This window comes from Sinocyclocheilus anshuiensis, unplaced genomic scaffold, assembly GCF_001515605.1.
Source record: "Sinocyclocheilus anshuiensis isolate Anshui unplaced genomic scaffold, SAMN03320099.WGS_v1.1 scaffold472, whole genome shotgun sequence".
Lineage (NCBI taxonomy): Eukaryota > Metazoa > Chordata > Actinopteri > Cypriniformes > Cyprinidae > Sinocyclocheilus > Sinocyclocheilus anshuiensis.
The window spans coordinates 1,505,055-1,524,870 of record NW_015557102.1 but is presented as its reverse complement, the minus strand read 5'-3'; the positions used below and the strand labels follow the sequence as shown (position 1 = coordinate 1,524,870).

At 37.0% G+C, this 19,816-nt stretch overlaps 1 protein-coding gene across 4 annotated transcripts in view; it reads left to right on the top strand.

Annotated features, from left to right (window-relative positions):
* LOC107677600 (PTB domain-containing engulfment adapter protein 1-like) overlaps positions 1-19,816 on the top strand; it is a 64,333-nt gene that overhangs the window by 18,257 nt on the left and 26,260 nt on the right. For all 4 annotated transcript variants that reach the window (XM_016472549.1, XM_016472546.1, XM_016472547.1 and 1 more), the window contains exon 2: positions 16,994-17,077. In XM_016472549.1, the coding sequence (XP_016328035.1) occupies positions 16,994-17,077 (84 nt within the window). The remainder of the gene's footprint in view (positions 1-16,993; positions 17,078-19,816) is intronic.

The window sequence follows — 19,816 nt, the reverse complement described above, 5'->3', positions numbered from 1 at the left end:
ACACTGGGTGGATTTTTATCATTATAGGGTGGATGTGTACACACACTTCCAACACACATTTATGTTCAAACAACAAGTAAAGTGCATTTTGAATCCGATGACCCCTTTAAGTGGTCTGAAGGACCTGCATCAGTCATTTTCCATCTTCAGTTTTCTGTTTCCTGTGACCGATCCCATGACCGATCACACTGGAATGAACAGCTAATGTGGGCTGGATGATTTTATACATTTATTCTTCAGGAGGGTGTGTTATGCCCCACCATGAATTGACTGTTTTTTTGTTTGTTTTTTGAGCGGTAGATTTATAATATTGTGATTGTGTTCCAGAAATGTCCCCAGTTCTATCATAGGGCTGTCATTATAGCACTATAATTCTGTCTCAGACTATGTGAAAGTAAGTTATTAAAGCCTGGTGCTCATGGTCACAACAAAATATACATAATTTATATACTGCTATTCTCTTCAGTGCTAATAAAGCATTTTGACACTCATGAACCCTCATGAAATTGTTGCATTGGCCTTCTGATGTTACCTGATAAACAGGTTACCTGAATAAATGTTACCTGAATAAACATTGTATATTACACAGTTGTGTTATTTTTAAGAATGCTATAATCTTGAAGAAAGCATTTATTTTGTCTGTGTGTGTTAATGAACTAATTTTCCCCTCAATGAATTGGCAGAAATTTCTCTCCTCATTCAAAGCTTTGTTAATATAGCAATAGGATAGATTAAGAAGATATCAATATAGCAGCTCTAGGCATTGGGACTAAAATGGTCTTTTTGATGGTGATGGGTTAGTAGACAGATAGTAGATTAGCTCTAAAAGCATTAGGGACAATGAAAATAAAAGTATTATAAGTAATATTTGACACACGCTATACACAAATCCTTTTTGTTTTTCAAATCTGATGTTTATGTATTCACTGTCTGCTCTGTCATTTTGCGAGTGAAATCTGATCTGTTTGTTCAGTCAATAACTGGTGTATGTACATGGGTTGCTAGTAACAACGGCAAGAGATTTTTTCATACAACAACTGAGAGCTGTCAGTGTGGAAAGAGGGAATTTGCCCCTGCCCTTGTATATCATGACAGCTTACTGCATTGCTGAACTCATGAGGTGCATGAAAGAATATAAGCAGGCAGTGTTTTACACATATTCATGTTTACACACTAACTCATTCACGACTCACTAGGCAGTGATAAGTGCTTTCTATGTGTCAGCGACAGTGCAAACACAGATTTGAATGTTCTGGTATGACTTTGTCAAAGGTTTAGTTAGGGCTGCACGATTATGACAAAAATCATAATTGTCGATTATTCCCTTGAAATTGTAATTGCGATTATTAATTACGATTATCACAATTTACATTGAATGATGTTTATACCATTGTTTGATGCTACTGCATGCCGTATTTTTATATGAAAATAAACAAGCTGAAAACACTCTAACTGAAAAACCTTTAGTGCTTTTCTATAGTATTAAGCCTCATATGTCAAATATACATCGGATTGGTTTCTTCTTTAAATTATAAAAAAGTAAAAATATGAATGGTATAATAATGTTATACTAAAACTAAAACAATGGAAAAACCCTTATGATAACATGTAAAAAGAAAAAAAACATATCTTAAGCATGCAGAATAACATAAGTGGACTTTGAACGATTAATTGCCGCTTTGAACGATTACGTAATTGTGGGAGCCATAATTGTAATTGCGATTAGAAATTCGATTAATTGTGCAGCCCTAGGTTTAGTAGACACAGACGAATCGTTGTCATTTAGAAATAAGATTGTGTTGGTGTTTGAATCGAGATTGCGATCTTTTAATGACTAATTGTGCAGCTCCAATTTTTTTATATTTATTAATTTAACTGATTATTTGATTAATGGTCAAAATAAATGACCTGTTACTTGGTTATCGCAATAATTGTTGACTGTCCTAATTTGGACACAATATTGTGCAATGATTTGTTGTTGTTGTTGATTTGCTGTTTGTACTACCAAAAACTAAATGGATTTGCATCAAAGCATTCCATTTTCTGAACAAAGCCACAGAGTTCTAAAAATAGTCAAATCTGACCTTCCCTACAGGAGGAAGTGTGAGAATTTATTGTCAAACTAAATCCAGGTCGGTGTAGATGTAGTATAAAGTTGTTCAAAGATCCACAGTCTGATCCACAAAGAGCTAACATAATGCGTTTTTGAAAAATTGGAGGTGCTTTGGAGAAAAAGCTGTGTGAGATGAAAGACATATGGCATTGTTGCTTAAGAATGTATGCAGGAAGAGATTCAGGGAGTCCTTTAAGGTGTCCACCCTGAGACTTCCTGGGAGTGTCTCTCTGGGTGCCGTCCAAATAACATTGTACACTTTGGAAAGTCTATTTTGCTCTTGGAGACGCCCATAGCCTCCTTCAGAATGCACTCATTACACTGTTTCCTCTCTAGGAGAAAACAGGAAGCATAACTCTGGGGATAAAGAGAAGTGGAATGAGGCTTAGATTAGCCAAACTAAAATCCCTCTCACAGCATTTCAGGTCTCGTGACAGATATTTTACATTGCTGTTGTTGAGGCAATTGTCACATGTCTTTACTGGGTCAATTTTTCCTTTGAGTACAGTAAGGTATTACTCATGTTTGCTTGTTTGATTCAATTCCAAATGCTTTATGTAGAGGAACTGCTGTGCAGCTGCTCTCCATTTAACAATTGGACTTATTTGTTTCATAAGGGGAAACTATGCCAGCTACTTAACTTAATCTGCGTTATTGCCCCCAGATGTCACAAATGATAAAATATGGATGGAGGAATTATTACATACTGTTTGTTGTAAAGCAAATAGAATTTGACATCTCAAGGTTATCAGTTGTGGTGAGATGGAGCAACGCATTATTGATTGAGGGCTTTGCTGAATGTGTGTGTGTTTATTGTCTGACTAAAACAAAATGTTTGTGTGAACAGTTTACTAAAATTGCTAGTCTGTTTTCAACAATGCTTTTGAAGTGTTTGGCCAAATTGACCTTGAAATTAAGGATTTATAAGCCAAACCTCTTTAAAAGAATAGGAGATTTGATGATTGCCGTTCTCCACATTCAACCCTTTAAATGCTTCTTCTGGCCAAGAATCATCCACTCTGTCAGGAAGAGCCCATCTGACCAGCATGTAAAGTGTCAAAAAACTTAATTTAGTTTAGGGGCTGGTACATTTGAAATCGATGATACTACTATAATAGACAGTGTGGGGAAGAAAAAAAAAACACACAATGCCAAAGCAGTCCCAGTCTAGAAAATCTGTACAGAAAATGATGGAAATGAGAAAGTATGTCTATTCAAAAGTATGTCAAATTGTTTGTAATATATTTTCGCAAGGAAAGATCTTTCCTTTTTTTACTGTGAACATTTTTATAGGTCATTGTCCCTAGTTTTTCTGAATAGCACTCATCATAATGGCCCCTTGTAAACCTTAAAGAGATAGTTCACCTAAAAATTAACTTAATGTCATTCAAAATTACTTTATTTCTTTTGTGGAACATACAAAAATGTGCTTTGTCAATACTAAAAAACCAACCATACCAACTTTCTTTAAAATGTCTGCTTTTGTGTTCTGCAGAAAAACATAATCATATGCTTTTGGAATGACATGAGTAATTAAAGGGGTCATATGATGCGATTTCAATTTTTCCTTTCTCTTTGGAGTGTTACAAGCTCTTGGTGCATAAAGATGATCTGTAAAGTTGCAAAGACTAAAGTCTCAAATCCAAAGAGATATTCTTTATAAAAGTTGAGTCAACCACGCCTTCCTAAAACGGCTCGTTCTAACATGCCCCCACGTGTCTACGTCACGATGTGGGAAGATTTGCATAACACAACCCAAATGTGCACGCAAAGAAAGAAGGCGTAACTTTGATTCTCGCTGTAGTATTGTTGTTGCCGTGTGTTTCGTTGTGAAAGCGAAACTACTTTGTTTGGCTTTCCAAAAGAGGACGATATCCGCTTCGTCATGCCTAGAGCTGATCCGTGCTGGTTGCTGAGGAAATACATCAACTTCGCGCTGTGGATCGCCGGATCGGCTTTCACTGTGGACGAAGCGGAGTCCAGCCCGGGGTCGTCACATGTGGTTGCCGCAAGCCCGCCGGCCTCCACTCACTCAAGCCACCGGCTCTTTTGGAAGGACACGACTAGAAATCAGTAATTAAGTTGTATTTACGACACTGTTTCAGAACAGTTCAACCAAAATATTAAGATGTGTGCTGCGCATTTTATGGAGGACTGTTTCCTGATAGTCATTATAATCCGTAATTATGTCCCCACTGGATGCAACAAATGCCTCGTTTGTAATGGGTTTTATTGTTTTGTCTGGTCGTGCCGGGAGACGGCATCACAGTATGGTGAGGGGCGTAACATTTCCGTCACATGCTTGAGGTATTCGGCCAATCACAACACACTGGATAGCTGGCCAATCAGCGAACACCTCGCTTTTCAGACCGATGATCTTTGTAAAAATCTACGCATTTCAGAAAGGCGGGGTATAGAGGAGAAACAATAATGTACAGTATGTGGAAAATAATGTGTTTTTTGAACCTTAAACCGCATAAACACATTTCATTACACCAAATACACAAAATAATGTTCTTTTTAGCAACATGACCCCTTTAAGGAAAAGTTAAATTTTTGGGTGAACTATACCTTTAAAACCCTGCACACTGTGATACCTTGACAAGTTGCATAATGCCAGTCAATCAGATTAGATCTAATGATTTCGGAAGTGCTTTTTTGTGTAATATGTATCAAGATTAGTCAGTTAATAGACTGGGCTGTTGGCAAGGTCCTTTTAAGGTTAACTCAGACTTTTACTCTTCTGTCTGATAGAAGGCTGTAGGTTTGCAGGCAGCATGGTCCAGTGATATACAAGCCAGGTTTCAGTCCAGGTGAGCCTACCACTATGTTTTGACTGTTGACATTCTGTTCAAGTTCAAGAATTAATTAATAATGCATTGTTTAGGATTTGTAATGAAATGTATAGCTGTTTTCATACATTTCTAATTTTCAGATGCAGGAGTTTGCCTGTCAGTGTATGAGATTGAGATGTAAATCCCGAACCAGTGCAGCAAGTTGCACCTCTTTTGGGATTTCCTGTGTTCCATTCATATTTCTCTGGAGTAGTGTGTGTTTCCATTATATGAGTAATCAATATTCAGACAGAGCGTTATCTTATTATGCTTTGAGAGAAAGAAGCAGAGAGAGAGACGGAATGCTGTGAGGTGAACTGTAGATATGAAATGAAAAAGCAGGGAAAAGAAGACAGAGTGCACAGTCAAAGTGATATTATGGGGAAAATGTGGAGATAAAGAACCAGCTGTGCAGTGCATCCATCATACAATAGACTATTATGAAAATGTAATGGTTGCCTTTAGATGGCAGGTGAAATTATCTGCATAATGTGCACTTTTCAGCTCTTGAGTTACGTTATTCTGTCTGGATTTTTTATTTCTTGGAATATTTGAAGGCAAACAAGTTTTCCACCCATAATCAAAGATTATATACATGTAAAAGAGCAGATGCATGGTAATGGCCATCTATGTTTTCTATACAACTACTACGTTATTTGTTATTTTGACACATTCTAGAAACCTTAAGACATTTAAAAATACAACTGACGCAATGTTTTTTTTACATTTCTTCCTTAGTGCTGTTAAATGTATAGTTAAAACTATATTAAACAGACCTGACATTCTTAACCCAAAAATTACAAATTAATTCTGTCATCGTTACTCATATTCATGTAATTCCAAACTTGATTTTATTTTTTTGGCAGAACATATATAAGAAGATATTTGAAGAAATGTCACTTTATCCATATAATGGAAGTCAACGGTAAACAAAACTGTTTGCTTACCAACATCTTCTTTTGCATTCTGGGATCACCTGTTTGAACCTAGAGTTACCAGTTCACATGTTTAACCACTACACCACACCACGAACATAATGAAGCGCTGTGAACTCTGCAGACTAACTAATAGTCTAAGCATAATTGCACATTCTAGTCTGTACATTCCAGTGCTTGCTGCCTTTATGTAACCACTGGTGCATTTAGTCAATAATGACTTAGATATATTGTAGCCCTCACTTTTTATTCAACCACAATGCATTGAACAGCCCACAGGGTTACTTTACAGGTGTTTTGTATTACCTGTGCAGGGAAGAGGGGTCTTATCTCTCCTGTACCAGACCTGCTCTAGAGAGAAAGAGCCATAAATATATCACCGCCCTCTGTTTAGCTGGTCCATTCACCATTGCTTATCAAGACTCCCCAGTTAGTTTAATCACAGAATTTTATTGTCCGTATTGATAATCTAAAGTCTATGTGGTACACTGTTTGTTAGGTAAATGCGTTTTTTTTTTTCACACAGAAGCTTGGTTGTTGTGTTTGGTTTTTATTGACTGCACAGCTTTCTTGTCTTCCCTCCGGGTCTTCCCTGAATTGGGGCCAAAGAGGATCTGGTTTGGATTCTGGAAGACATTCTAATTTACTGGTGACATACTTACCCCACAAACAAATGCTTGCCCTGGGTATATCTGCATTAGGCAGCACTAAAGCAGAGGCTTTATGGGAGCATCTATGAAAAAAAAACGCTGTTGCTTTTGATGTGAGCTGTGAAGCGCTTGAGCTGGCTTGGTTCATTGTCATTATGTCCTCTCCCCTGCTTTATCTGTGCCGAAATTGTTTATGTGTGTGTGCTTGTGCATTAGACAGCCCTTTATGTGGCTGGCAAATGCTCTGGTCTCTGTTTGGCATTGACTTCATAGCCTGCTTTTGTTTCTTACCCAGCGATGCACCTTTTTTGTGGACAAAAATGCATTGGTTGGACAGAATATCTTGCACACTATTTAAGTAATGATGTCCACTTTGAATTAAATGAATTATACAGTAACCCTCATTAAGTGCAAAATCAAACCAACATCGTTCATGAAAACATGATTAAAAAGCTACATGATGCATTAAGATCATTTATGAAGCGGCCGTTTGGTTGACATGAATAGGTGCACTACACAAACTAAGATGGATGGATATCATTTTAAACCTATTAGTTTCCACTCCTCCCCTCCCCCCAAAACTTAGCCCCTCCAGAAAATCACAACAGCAGTTGGCACTGCTCATTTTCAACCCTTACAGCACGGTTCATGGCTACATGTTGCCTATTTGCATATTTGCAAACACACTTTGCAGACTTTTGTATCTATATGAAGTATTGAGAATTTGTTTTACTGAATCAGTTCATTCAGATGATTCATTTACTATAAAAAAAGGATTCACCAATTAATTTGATAACCTACCTGCCACCTACTTGGAATTTTATTTTAAATAAAATTCAGTATTTAATTGAATGTGACTATATGAGTAGGTTTTCAAGCTACAATACATAAATACAGTATCAAGTATTTATAAAGTGTCTTTATTGTGCTTTATTGTTGATTAAAAAGTTTAAGTTTAATGGGCTGGGTTATCTGCTGAATGTAAGACTAATTTCTGTTGGTCAGTTTGCACTATGAAAGCACTTGTTCTTCAACTTTTGAAAAAATGGCGAAAAGTTGAAAGGAGAAAAGAATTAATCATTATATAGATCATGTTTGGAACTTATACTGTGACTGTTACTAACCTTTGCTTAGCATTTTCTTTATATTCTAAAGAATTATATTTAAGAATTATAATATTACTTGATGAGGCTGCGCCATAGTAAGCCAAAGATAGCCAGTTTAAAAATGATTCACGAGTTCGCCTGCCCATCCAGTCCTGATGGTTAATGGTAAACGAACTTGGCTTGCTGTCCTTAATGGAGGCTCGAACCCGAGGCTCGGCTCGAGCGCCGAGTTCAACCCCCCATTGCGGTACTACCTAGATGGAAAAAAACATAAATAGAGGAGGAGATGGGGAGGTGGAGGGATGCCGGAAGAAGTGACGCTAGGACGGTACAATGAGAGCTGCTTATGCTAGGCTCATAATAATGATTGACAGGACTGAATGATTAGGCTTCTCCCGAACCTACGTTTGGAACTTCATTAAAAACATCTTAACATAAGAAAAATAAATTTTGAATGTATTGTATATCTGCATGAATATTTGGCTGTATTATCACTCTCTCTTCTTTTTGCCAAAAATAATTTGTGAGCAACTTTATGAGACATAAGCAAAAAAAGTTTTTAAATCTTTCTGATATGCTGCAAAAATGTTTTGCAAAAATGTCACATCCCTGGTGGTTTTCTAGTTAAAACAAAAGGGAAGCTTAAGTTGTTAAACTACTTAACATTACAATTAAATTGTAAATTGACAAACTAGAGTGATGTGACAGGCAGTCAGCCTAATTTGAATTTAAACTCATACCCATTTTGTGGGTTTGCTCAATATCAACAAAAAATTTAAGCTGCACGCATGTGCTGTACTTTACCCTTTGTGCTGCTTATTTACATAGCTGAGATGATGTGCCAGGTATTAGCATGGCCTTTACAGACCACCTTTTATCTGCTGTCTGGGTTTATTTTAGGAGCCTTTCATTATTCAGGATGCTAAATTATGAATTATCACCATTTGCTTTTTTTGACGTAATGTTGGTATTGTTGCTAAGGGGATGGCAGCATGCACAGAGACATTTGTTGCTGCTTTTGCTTGTTTCTTGTTCTCAGTCACATTCTAGCATGGCCTGTTTTACCCGTTCTTTGGAAAAACATGCTCATTAACCATGAGAATGTATTCGTTTCTGCCCTTCACCTCATCAAATGGTGCATTGAATATGACTCACTAAGTACACTCTAGGACTATCTAGGACCTAAAATTATATAATACAATTATTCTTTCATTTAATCATAAACAATATGTGATTTTTTTAATAGTAAATTTTTACTGCATTTTAGTTCTTATACTAAACACTTTTTGGCAACACTGGCTGTTTTATATATATCTTTGGCACATTGTCATGTACAGGGATCATGTATCTTAAGGGGATTATATGCTCTGTTTAGTGTTCTGCTCTAGAAATGCAGCTCTGTGAGCTCTACCATGTTTTTTTAGGAAAAGTTTTTCATATGCACCTCATATCATAAAATAACTATCTTGTGGCGAGAGAAATAGTTCAGAATATCAACAATGCTGAAAATGAGCTTATATGTGCATGTAAATGGATTTTCAGAAGCAGCTTGGACATGCTCCGTTATTGATTCCCTCCCTTGGTAAAGAGACAATATTACACTGGTATAAGCACTATTCAGAATATAATTGTTTCTCAGTGGAACTGTAAAAAAATATATATTTGTATGGCTCTTTCGTGATGAAACTCGTGGGGGAAGAGGGAGGTTTTTCATACAGGCAATGACAAATACACACTGCAGCTAAATATGGTTGTAAATCTTCTTGTAAGTGTTAATCATGTTGTATATAAGAATTGTGTAGTGGTTTACAATAGAAAATGCTGGATGGTAATGCATCCTTTACCCCAAAACATTGCTATGGGTATTAATGATCACAGGTTCGGTACTCCAGTATAATAGAGTTACAGTGAAGTTAATCTAGGGAATTCATGCCTATATTTACAAGCAGTTACTCACAAAACTTTGCACTTTTGCATTCATTTCAGTGTCCAGTTTCCAAAATCCTCCATGTAAACTCAGAGATGTTGATTCAGTTGGGAATAAATTACCACACAATGCAATGCTGTTCAAATTTCTGATATCTACAGAAATAAAATTACTAACTAGCTGCCCTGCGAATTCACATCCCAATGTAAAACTTTTACTGCCCTGCAGACTCCTAATGGTAAACTTGTATTTTGTATACTTATATCAGTCCTGTATCTTTGCATCTGTATTCCTGCCCGAGTTGTTTCTATTTAAGCATCCTTTATTTTATTGATAATGTATTGCAAAGAACAATTGTAGAATGTCTACACTAGTCAATGTGAAGTCCGATACAGCCCTTGTTTACTTGCAGGAAATGTGTTTCCCTTAGAGAACCTCAGTACATCTCGTTATTTGATTTTCCTTTGCTTAATAAAAACCAGCAGTTATTCATTCGGCTGGGGTGTTTAGCTCAATCAACTTTGACGGGACCACTTGAACATCAGATTCATCAGTTTGCTTTTGCTTTCTCCTGCTGCCTCTTGCTCATTCAAATTTATTTGACGAAAAACAAGCCAAATGACTGAAATTGCTTTAGTCTGTCCTTGAGCTACTTTACCGCTGCACATAGGGAAGAGGAAATGGGCCCTCAGAAATCAATGCCTGACAGTAAAATATGGGCATATTTTAAGTGACTGGAGAAGTTGCAGCATTTCACCAGGGAAAGTCCTTATCATGCAGAAACAGCCATGAAGATTAGAGGAAAATTATAAAAACGGATTGAACGCATGCTCAAAGTCACCAGCTAAGATTTATGAACCTACTTCATTATTCCAGAGTGCTTTGTCTTGTCAAGTGTAGGCACTGCCCATGAGACCTGAACAACACTGATGGGCCTCTTGGTGTGTGTTCGATTATACACTGGGACCCTTGAAACGTGCCAGTATGGCTCATTGATACACTGTAGATCCACTGTACCACTGACCGATTCATTAGGACTACAGTAAAGTGTCACCATGTTTGCTACCTTACCAATCATTTCTTCTCCTTCATATGAAAAATTCTTGATATTCTGCATGCCAAGTCCAAAGGCAAATTTCAACCTTTTGTATATTGCAAATATGTATCAATCAATAGTGTGCAATGCAAACTACAAGGATGATCTGCACCCTGAAAAGTTTTTGTCTGTACAAAGAGTTTGCATTTCGTTGAGACTGTTTGAGATGACCTTCTCGGTGTTTCTACTAATACAGCAGGACATCTTGCTGCATATTCAACTCTGAATTATCCCGTCTGCTGATTTAAACTCTAATTGGCTTTCTTAACAGTCCTGATAATGAGATTATATGCTTCACGGAGCAGCACGTCCCTTTTGGTCTCCATATCTGTAATGTAAAACTCCTTTTCCTGATTTATTAATAGTTGGTAGCAGAAGCCGAATGTTGGAGCCCTATGCATACACACAGATGGTTATTGACTTCTTTTTTCTTTACCAGGCATACAATTTATGGATTGTGTTTGTCTTTTTCTATTAAATAGGTAATTAAGGACGTCTGGTTTGGATAAAACTATGTAAACGAATTTATGCAGTAACCTAGCTGCAGTGTCTAGACATTTTCCATTCTGCTTTAGGGGGTTTTATATGAATTTAAATGCTGGTTGACCAGCAATGCTGCTGTTTACCAAGAAAATGTAGACTGTGAATCGCTGAAAAATCCAGAAAAGTCTTGGTTAAGCTTCTTTAGAAAGCCTGGTACAGGCAGCAGCATCTAAAATATGGATTCAAGATGGATTTGAGAGCCTGCATTGATTTTTGCATGTCTATCTGCTATGAGAACATTTTTCTTGAGTGATGACCTGACCTTCCTCGAGATACTCTGGACGACCCCTCACTTTTTTTATTTTAGTACTGGTTCTCTAGAAGCCTGTAGTGGATCTGTCACTGTAAGAATATGTGCGTAACTGATTGATAGCAATGTCGTTTTTTGCTTAATAGAGCTGCAGATCATGCATTTTCAAGTCAAGTCAAGTCAAGTCTGCTTTATTACGAAAACACCTTTCTGTCGGGAGAGAGAGAAGCCGCAGCGTGTGAACGCGCCGCCATCTTGAGCGTATTTTTGAGGCAATGCAGAAAAAATTGCTTGTCCTCTGTCTTGAAGGAGAAAACCTGCAGTGATAAATGATAGATTTTTACAGTTTAGTTTTATAAGGTTATTCATATACTCATATCTGGTCATTTTCTAGTCAAAACCTTGTCAAAATGCATCTTTGACTTTGCTTAACGTGTACTCTGGAAAGTAGCCAACAGGCAAAGTCAATGTTTTATTATTAATAAAAATAATGAGAAGAAACATTTACCTTACCGTGCTTTTAGAAGAATGAAGTAGAACAAATATTAAACACAATGTACATGCTAAAGACTCGTAACAATGAAGGCCCAGTCAGAGTGATGGAAAGGATCCATCAGAATGTAAATGAGTGGAAAATGCCCATATATCTTTGGTACAAAGAAGAACCAGCAAAACAAATAGAGCATCTTTAAGACAGAATTGTATGCCTATTCATCACATACAAGAGTTTGGGGTTTGCCAGGGGTGTTTCAAGTTATTAGTGATTTAGCTTCCGTCACATACAAGCCGTCATCCATTTGCAAGCATATCATCCCTGCAGACATTACAAATAAGCAGCATATAATGTATGAAAAGATTGAACAAGTGCACCCCATTAAAGCTTCGTGAAGATTCAAGACATCAGGCTCTCCCGGTCATGATCTGATGCCTGTCAGTTAGTGGCATGTGCATGTATGTGTGCACACCATTTCACTTTGGTCCTTGGGAATCACTACACTTATTTCCAGCCCCATTTAAAATCTGCAGCTAAATGTGATTTGATATGTATCCTGAAATGGAAGATGATTGGAATGAGATTGCTTCCTGTGCTCCCTGTTACCCATCTCTCGTTTCACACCTCAACTTTAAATGACATTGTCAAGAGTGTTTTTCAGTTTCAAGCCACTGAGCTGTCTCTGCATAAAGAATATAATTAGACCCATTATTTTACATTGGTCAGATCGTGGTTTTTATTTAAATATATAAAATCATCTTAAAGCCTTATCTTTCATTGATAACACATATTTCCAATTTGTCAAAAAGCTAGCGTAACACTTGGCTGAATAATCTTTAATGGTGAATAAGTTCCATTGTTTGTGTGTAGGCTCACGGCTTTTCAAACATTCATCCAAACATTTAAATTTGGCACGAAAGCAGAATTCACCCAACTTATTTTACAAAGTGCATTTTATTTATTTTATTGTGAATGATTCACCAATGCATATTTTATTTTGACCTCATAATTTTAATTAAAATATCTCTGTTTTCCAGTGAAACAGCATATGTTTGTTTAAAGTACCATTTATTTTAAAGAAAAGTATTTTTTCTAACTGTCACTTTGTATTACATTAAATGTTTTTATGCAGTATATTTGATGTAGCTAGTACACAGAAATTCATGTTTACATAAGAAATTAACATTAAATTTGATCTCCTTTTTTAATTGTTTACATTAATATTTCCTGTTTCTCAGGATTTTTTCTTGTAAAAAAAGACAAATTTCTCTCTCATATCTGCTAGAGTTTTGGATCTCAACAATGATTGATTTTATCAAGTGTGCCCAGATTTCATATGATCAAAAATGAGAGTTTTCAATTTAAAATCTTCGTCTCTTCACCAGGGGTGCACTGCAGTGTTATGCCTTTTTTTTTTTTTTTTGCTAACCTTGGAGGATTTTATCAAGTGTGCCCAGATTTCATATGATCAAAAATGAGAGTTTTCAATTTAAAATCTTCGTCTCTTCACCAGGGGTGCACTGCAGTGTTATGCCTTTTTTTTTTTTTTTTGCTAACCTTGGAGGCTTGCTTTTAAGGGGCTCTGCCTGAAGACCTTGATTAGCTGGTTCAGGTGTCTTAAATTAGGGCTGGAGGACTGCCCTGACTTTAGAGAGATATATCTTACAAGTTTATATAAAATGTATGTAAAATTTGAAACAAGTTCAGAAGAGTTTTCTCTGTAGACATAAAATAACTTAGGAAACTTTCACACTAACACTTGTGGTGCACACCCAAGTTTGTCGAATAATGTCAACGCACCCGCAAACTCTGGTATGGTTCATTTCTGATGTGAACGTAGTCGTACCAAATCACCGAAGTGATGAAAAATAATTTATATCTCATTTCCGCTTGCCTTTCCGAATTCATTTGAACCTTTGCATTACATTCGTGACAAAAATACGCATGTGCCTTTCTGTGTTGGTGCCAATATGTGCCATTCTGTGTTAAGACCATGTAAAATGCACAGCAACTAGTTTTAGAGTTTCTATTTTTTTTTATGTGTTGCCTTTAAACCTCTGAACTTGGAAAGGTCACCACGCTTCAAGCCTCGTGTCAAAGTTGTGAGATTATATGTGCCATTTTAAGACACAGGCTGTCATGCTCAGTCAAGAGTAATAAATCCTTGTGTCTCATTAAACTAATCCTTCCTTAAATGCACGAGTGGCCTCTTTAATGTATCACTTCATGCATATTTTTAACATGTTGCTCTTCCCTCTCATTTTTTTCTAAGATCACATCATTTTTTTCACATTCACCCTAAATGGAAGACTGTCAGAAATGAAAGATTAAGCAGCACTTCAAGCAGGAAAACTCAGGCTTAGCAACTTTCCTGAACGCAAGCTGTCAAATTGGCCCTCTCTCTTCTGCACATCGTTTTTCCGATATTTTCTCATTCTTCCATTCCCTTCTCTGAGGACGATTCTTGATTGACGGGCTGAAGTGCTGGCGCAAGATGAAGTATTTTGAGCTAAGGGTCTTTTGCGCTGCAGTTCAGACAGAGAGCAAAGCTTTGACTCTGATAAAAGGAAGTGATGTGTTTCCCTGTTGTTCAGGGCTTCATAGAAGCCACTTGACTCCTGCTCCTGTCATTGAGCGATCGAGCCAAACGTGGCACAGCACCATCACAATGCTCTGGAAGCTTTGCGTCAAATCAAATCAACTGAAATGCTGAAAGCTTTCAGTAGAGATGGCACTGAATCTGATGATTGCATTGTTGTCTTTGCAGTGTTCAACCTTAGTCCTATAAAGCCTTCTGTATCAGATTTGATAGGCAAATTTCTAAGGCCTCTAAATTCCAATGATCCAATTCCAATGATCAAAACATTGTGGAAAAACCTGTTTTACACTATCTAATACATGCTCTCTGTCATCGGATTGATAGTTTATACTTTTTAGCAATTTTTTTTGTATAATTTTGAAAAAAAAAAAAAGCCCCCTTCAGGTCATGGTACAGTACATCTGTCTTTTTGCTGTGAAATCTTTACTGATTTTTATTTGGAAATATTATTAATATTTCAAGATGAACACTTACTGGATTTATGCAACTCAAATTTACTTGACTGTCCTTTTTTTGTTTTTAAAATAAAAATCATGTTAAAATATGAGGATATCCTCAAATCAGGTTTTTGAGGAATGTTTATTTGTACATCTCTCAGTTATAATTTATTACATTGCATTATATGTAATGAGCTTTGATTATAAAACTAGGCACTTAAATATCATCTTAACTGAGACATTATTGAGAGATTCAAAGTGACAATATTTATATAATAATATTCATAATTATATTTATATTATTTATGCCAGTAGTCTTCTACAAAATTATAAAGATCTTATTGATTCACATTATAAGCTGTCAAAGTTTCATCTTACTTTTTGGCCATATAAATATCAGCTTCTGCAACAAATCGATTTTTACATCTGAATAAAATCGAGGCGTACTTAGGTATATTTATTTATTAGCCATAAAAGCCTGATTTATTAAACATGATACTGAAAAAAAAATATATATATATATGCAAAGTATTATACATATATATAATATATATATTTATATATGTATGTGTGTGTGTGTGTGTGTGTGTGTGTGTGTGTGTATGTATTGTCTATAGACAGTATATATATATATATATATATATATTGTCTAAAGGTTCAATAAACTGTTCCATTTCAGAAAAATGAATTTTTCTCAATTTAATTTTCTCTGTCAGGCTTTCCAGGGTTAAAAGAAAAAGACAATATGTTTTGCTTGGTGAGATTATACGGTATGTCATTTGTGTGGGGTCTCTGAGGTGTATTTGTTCTAATGCAAAAGGATCGGCCCAGAGGAATTTTCCTTTTTGATATTGAATGTGTTTGGTTCAACGTTTTTGACAGCCTCAGCCTCCAACATTTCTTTGAAGCTTTGATCTTGCATACTTCTGTGTCATCTCACTCATCGACTCAACATCAAGCGAACACTCCACAGCAAAAGTAGGAATTGACGTCACCTATATGACTAAGGGTGGCTATATTCTGAACCACAGAAATCCTGTTTCAACACTCTGAGCAAACTATGCCAGGATGTACTTTTAAGCAGGTATAAAATATTTTTAGTCAGCTTTGCACAGGATTGTCATCCAGCACTCAAAGCGTAAGTGACATATACTGCACTAATTGGCAGGAGATTCTAACTGTAGCAAACTCTCCCTGGGGTTAAGTGTCTTGCTTAAGGGTGTAAAGGAATTTGCAGGTTTGTAATCTCAGTAACTCAGTACTTGCTGGATCATCCTACCTGGGATTGAATCTACAACCTCCACAGGGCATAGTTCTGCCATAGTCACCGAAGGGCACTAAGTTCTCCACTTGTGTAACTCTCTCCCCGGACAGCACGCCAAATACGCATAACCTTTACTCTGTTCATTATATGTAAGTGTGAACTCGTGAAATTGGTAGTTGGGAGTTTGATTGACATGCGGTCAGACCAATCTATGCAGAATTTGCCATTTTGTCCGACAAACAAACATCAGTGGACTTGAACTTGAAAAATATTATGTATTGACGCCTTTCCGTGGTTGAAACAAGATACCTTCTGATGATCATTCTTTTTTATTTTGTGCTATAACTAGTAAACTGGAAGAGATGATCATGAGGCGCAATCTGTCAAGACATATTTAAGAGCCACATAACAATATTTATTGTTTGAATTTCTTTTCTTTTTGACTTTGTTTTATACCTAATGTCAGTTTCCTCTTTGTTCTGCAATGTATTTTTCACTGTGTGAGAACATGATGTGTGGCGTGAGAGCGCCATAGTTTGTTGGACATAGCGACAGTTACTATGGGGGGCCTTTCTTTGCGAAGGGTCAATTGTTTGGCTGTTTTTGTGTGTACTTGCTCAGTGTGAAGCTGCAGTCACACTAAAACTGTGCCCTCCATTGACTTTCATTACAGATGCAAATGCTGAAGTAAACCACAAGCTACTGATAAGCTAGAGGTAAACTGTTTCTCTGTGCTTTTTCTTCAGGTGACTTCTCGTTGGAGTCCGTCCTCACCTTACAAGCACTTCTCAAGCTCTGCAGAATGAACAGGGCATTTAACAGGAGAAAGGGTAAGGGAATAGAGTTGATGTTCCTGCAATGTCAGCTGCCAATATGCCAACAAGCCTGACTGACTGACAAATGTTCATTTGTGCTACAGACTGTTTATATATAAACTTGTTCTGAGTCACAGAATTCAGTTACAGTTAATTTACCTGAAACCAAAGTCATTGAAGAACATGTTGGCCAAATGTTTTTGTATTTGATAGCTAACTATGTTTTTTTTAGCTGCACCATAAGGGACACAGTTCCTAGAGCTCCCTGTAAAAACAGCTACTTCACCTAAAAGAACCTCAGAGAATTTAGTTTCAACACATTTTCTTTGGGAAGTAATGACTTCCAGGCCTGCATTAAAGCTTGCTAAAATGGGACGCACACTTAAGTTTCACCCCAACACATCAGGTTTTCAAAGCTTCATTCCTGGCACTCATTGCTTCTCTTCGTTCCCAACTTCAAACCTCCCCTACCCCCTACACACACACACTTTACCTAATTTGAGCACCACGGACAGACCTGGATTTATAGGTGACACCGGTGAGGCTACTTCCCACCGAAAGTGTGCCTTCTAGGCTAATGTTTTATTAATGGCGGTGACAGAGGAGCCTCTGGACTTGCTGGCGTGGTCACAGCCCACGTTTGGTGAGTTTATCTCCAGCCACAGACACTGCAGTAGTAGGTTGCTTTGAATATTTCATAGCTCTCAATTGGGATTCGCTCGTTGCCTGAAATTATCGTTAAGTCCAAACAGACACTCTTGCACACGATTCTCTTTTTCAGAAGATGATAATGCTGCTTAACGAACTAGAAATTATGTGAGACCTCACATTCATTGACCTTTATAGTCACCAAGGGACAATTTACGGTGTGTAAACAGTTCTGCTGAATGCACAGTGTTAATCACAAAGGTTCAAAAGGAATATTAAAGATTTTAAGCATAAATAGAAATACTGTATGAGTTTGAATGATTCATGCTTCCGCATTACATAACTAATCAGGAACTGTTAAAGAATTTATCCATGTTTACATGAAAAAGTGCACTGCAGTTCAGTCGAAAAGCTACATTTTGACTCATATTCTAGAACAAAACGTGAAGTTTGAAAACTGCAATTCTAAAAACCATTGTAAAAATGAACCCAGAATGTGCTACAGTGCATTCTTAAATTATATGATATTCTGATTATAACAAATATTCTGAAAATTAATTGACTTAAAGGGGTAGCTCACCGAAAAATTAAAATTTTATGTTTATCTGCTTACCCCCAGGGCATCCAAGATGTAGGTGACTTTGTTTCTTCAGTAGAACACAAACAAAGATTTTTAACTCAAACCGTTGCAATCTATCAGTCTTATAATGACAGTCAATGGGCTCCACGGCTTCGAGAGTAAAAAAACATACACAGTAGTGATGCGCGGATGGCGGTTATATCCGCGGGCGCTGCGGATAATCCGCGGATCGGGTGGGTCGGGTAATAAAAAAATGCATTCTGATTACTTGCGGGTGGGTCGCGGGTGGATAAAATAAATCATTAATGATGCAAGTATTAACTACATTTTCTAAATTATGAACGTGTTTTAAATAGGCTACATAAATTGAATAAACTGTAAATTAACATTAAAAGTTATTCAACAAAACATTATTTAGTCAAGAGCAGTAAGTTTTGTTGTTTGATTAACATTAATAAAAGACGGCACAGCTAGGCTGCTGTCACAAGACCTATTTCACGGATCCAATACTGATACTCATGCGTTTTATTTTGCAACTATTTACATTAATTTAAGACAAACCCGACAGTACTTTCTCAATTTGGTACTCGCAGTACGCGCTTTGGATGTGACTGTGAGCGCACGCACCTCTGGAGACCGCGAGTACCGAATGGCTTAAAAAGAAGTGAAAATAAAAAATTTTTGTGATGATGCAACAATGACCGATCAGGCAATTGACAGACTTTTCCAGGTTTTTTATGACCGTACGAACCCTAATGTGATGATCGGGTGTGGTTATCTAAATCAGACAAAAATACAGGTGCGGGCGGTTGACAGGTGGGTAATTTATTTGAAGCTGCGGATTCGGGTGACGTTTTAGCTCATCCGCGCATCACTAATACACAGACAAAACCAAATTAAACCCTGCGGCTCGTGGCGATAAATTGAGGTCTTAAGACACGAAACGATCGGTCTGTGCAAGAAACTGAACAGTATTTATATCATTTTTTACCTCTGATCCACCGTAATGTCTGAGCGCGTTCACAACATCTGGCGCGTGTACGTGCTCTGGCATAGTAGACATAGATATATATATAAGTAGATGCCTCATTAGTGACTGTTTCTATGGGCTGTGATATGTTCCAAAATGGTGGACGCGTCAACGTATCTGGAGCGGTCGAATAGGGCATCTATACATATCTATGATAGTAGACGCATGTGCGGAAGCGATCTGTCGTGCGTATACGTCACTCATTATTTACACAGTGCAGAGAGATTGCGGATGTGTACAGGTCATCACAATGGAAGACAATTTTGATATATCATCAGACAACGTGGAATTTTTTGCCCAACCATATTTATTTGACGTCACGCGCCGGGTGTTGTGAACGCGCTCAGGACAGTTGGACATTGCGGTGGATCAGAGGTAAAAAAAAATATATAAATACTGTTCAATTTCTTGCAGACCGATCGTTTTGTGTCTTAAGACCTCAATGTATCATCACGAGCCAAAGGGTTTAATTTGGTTTTGTCTGTGTATGTTTTTT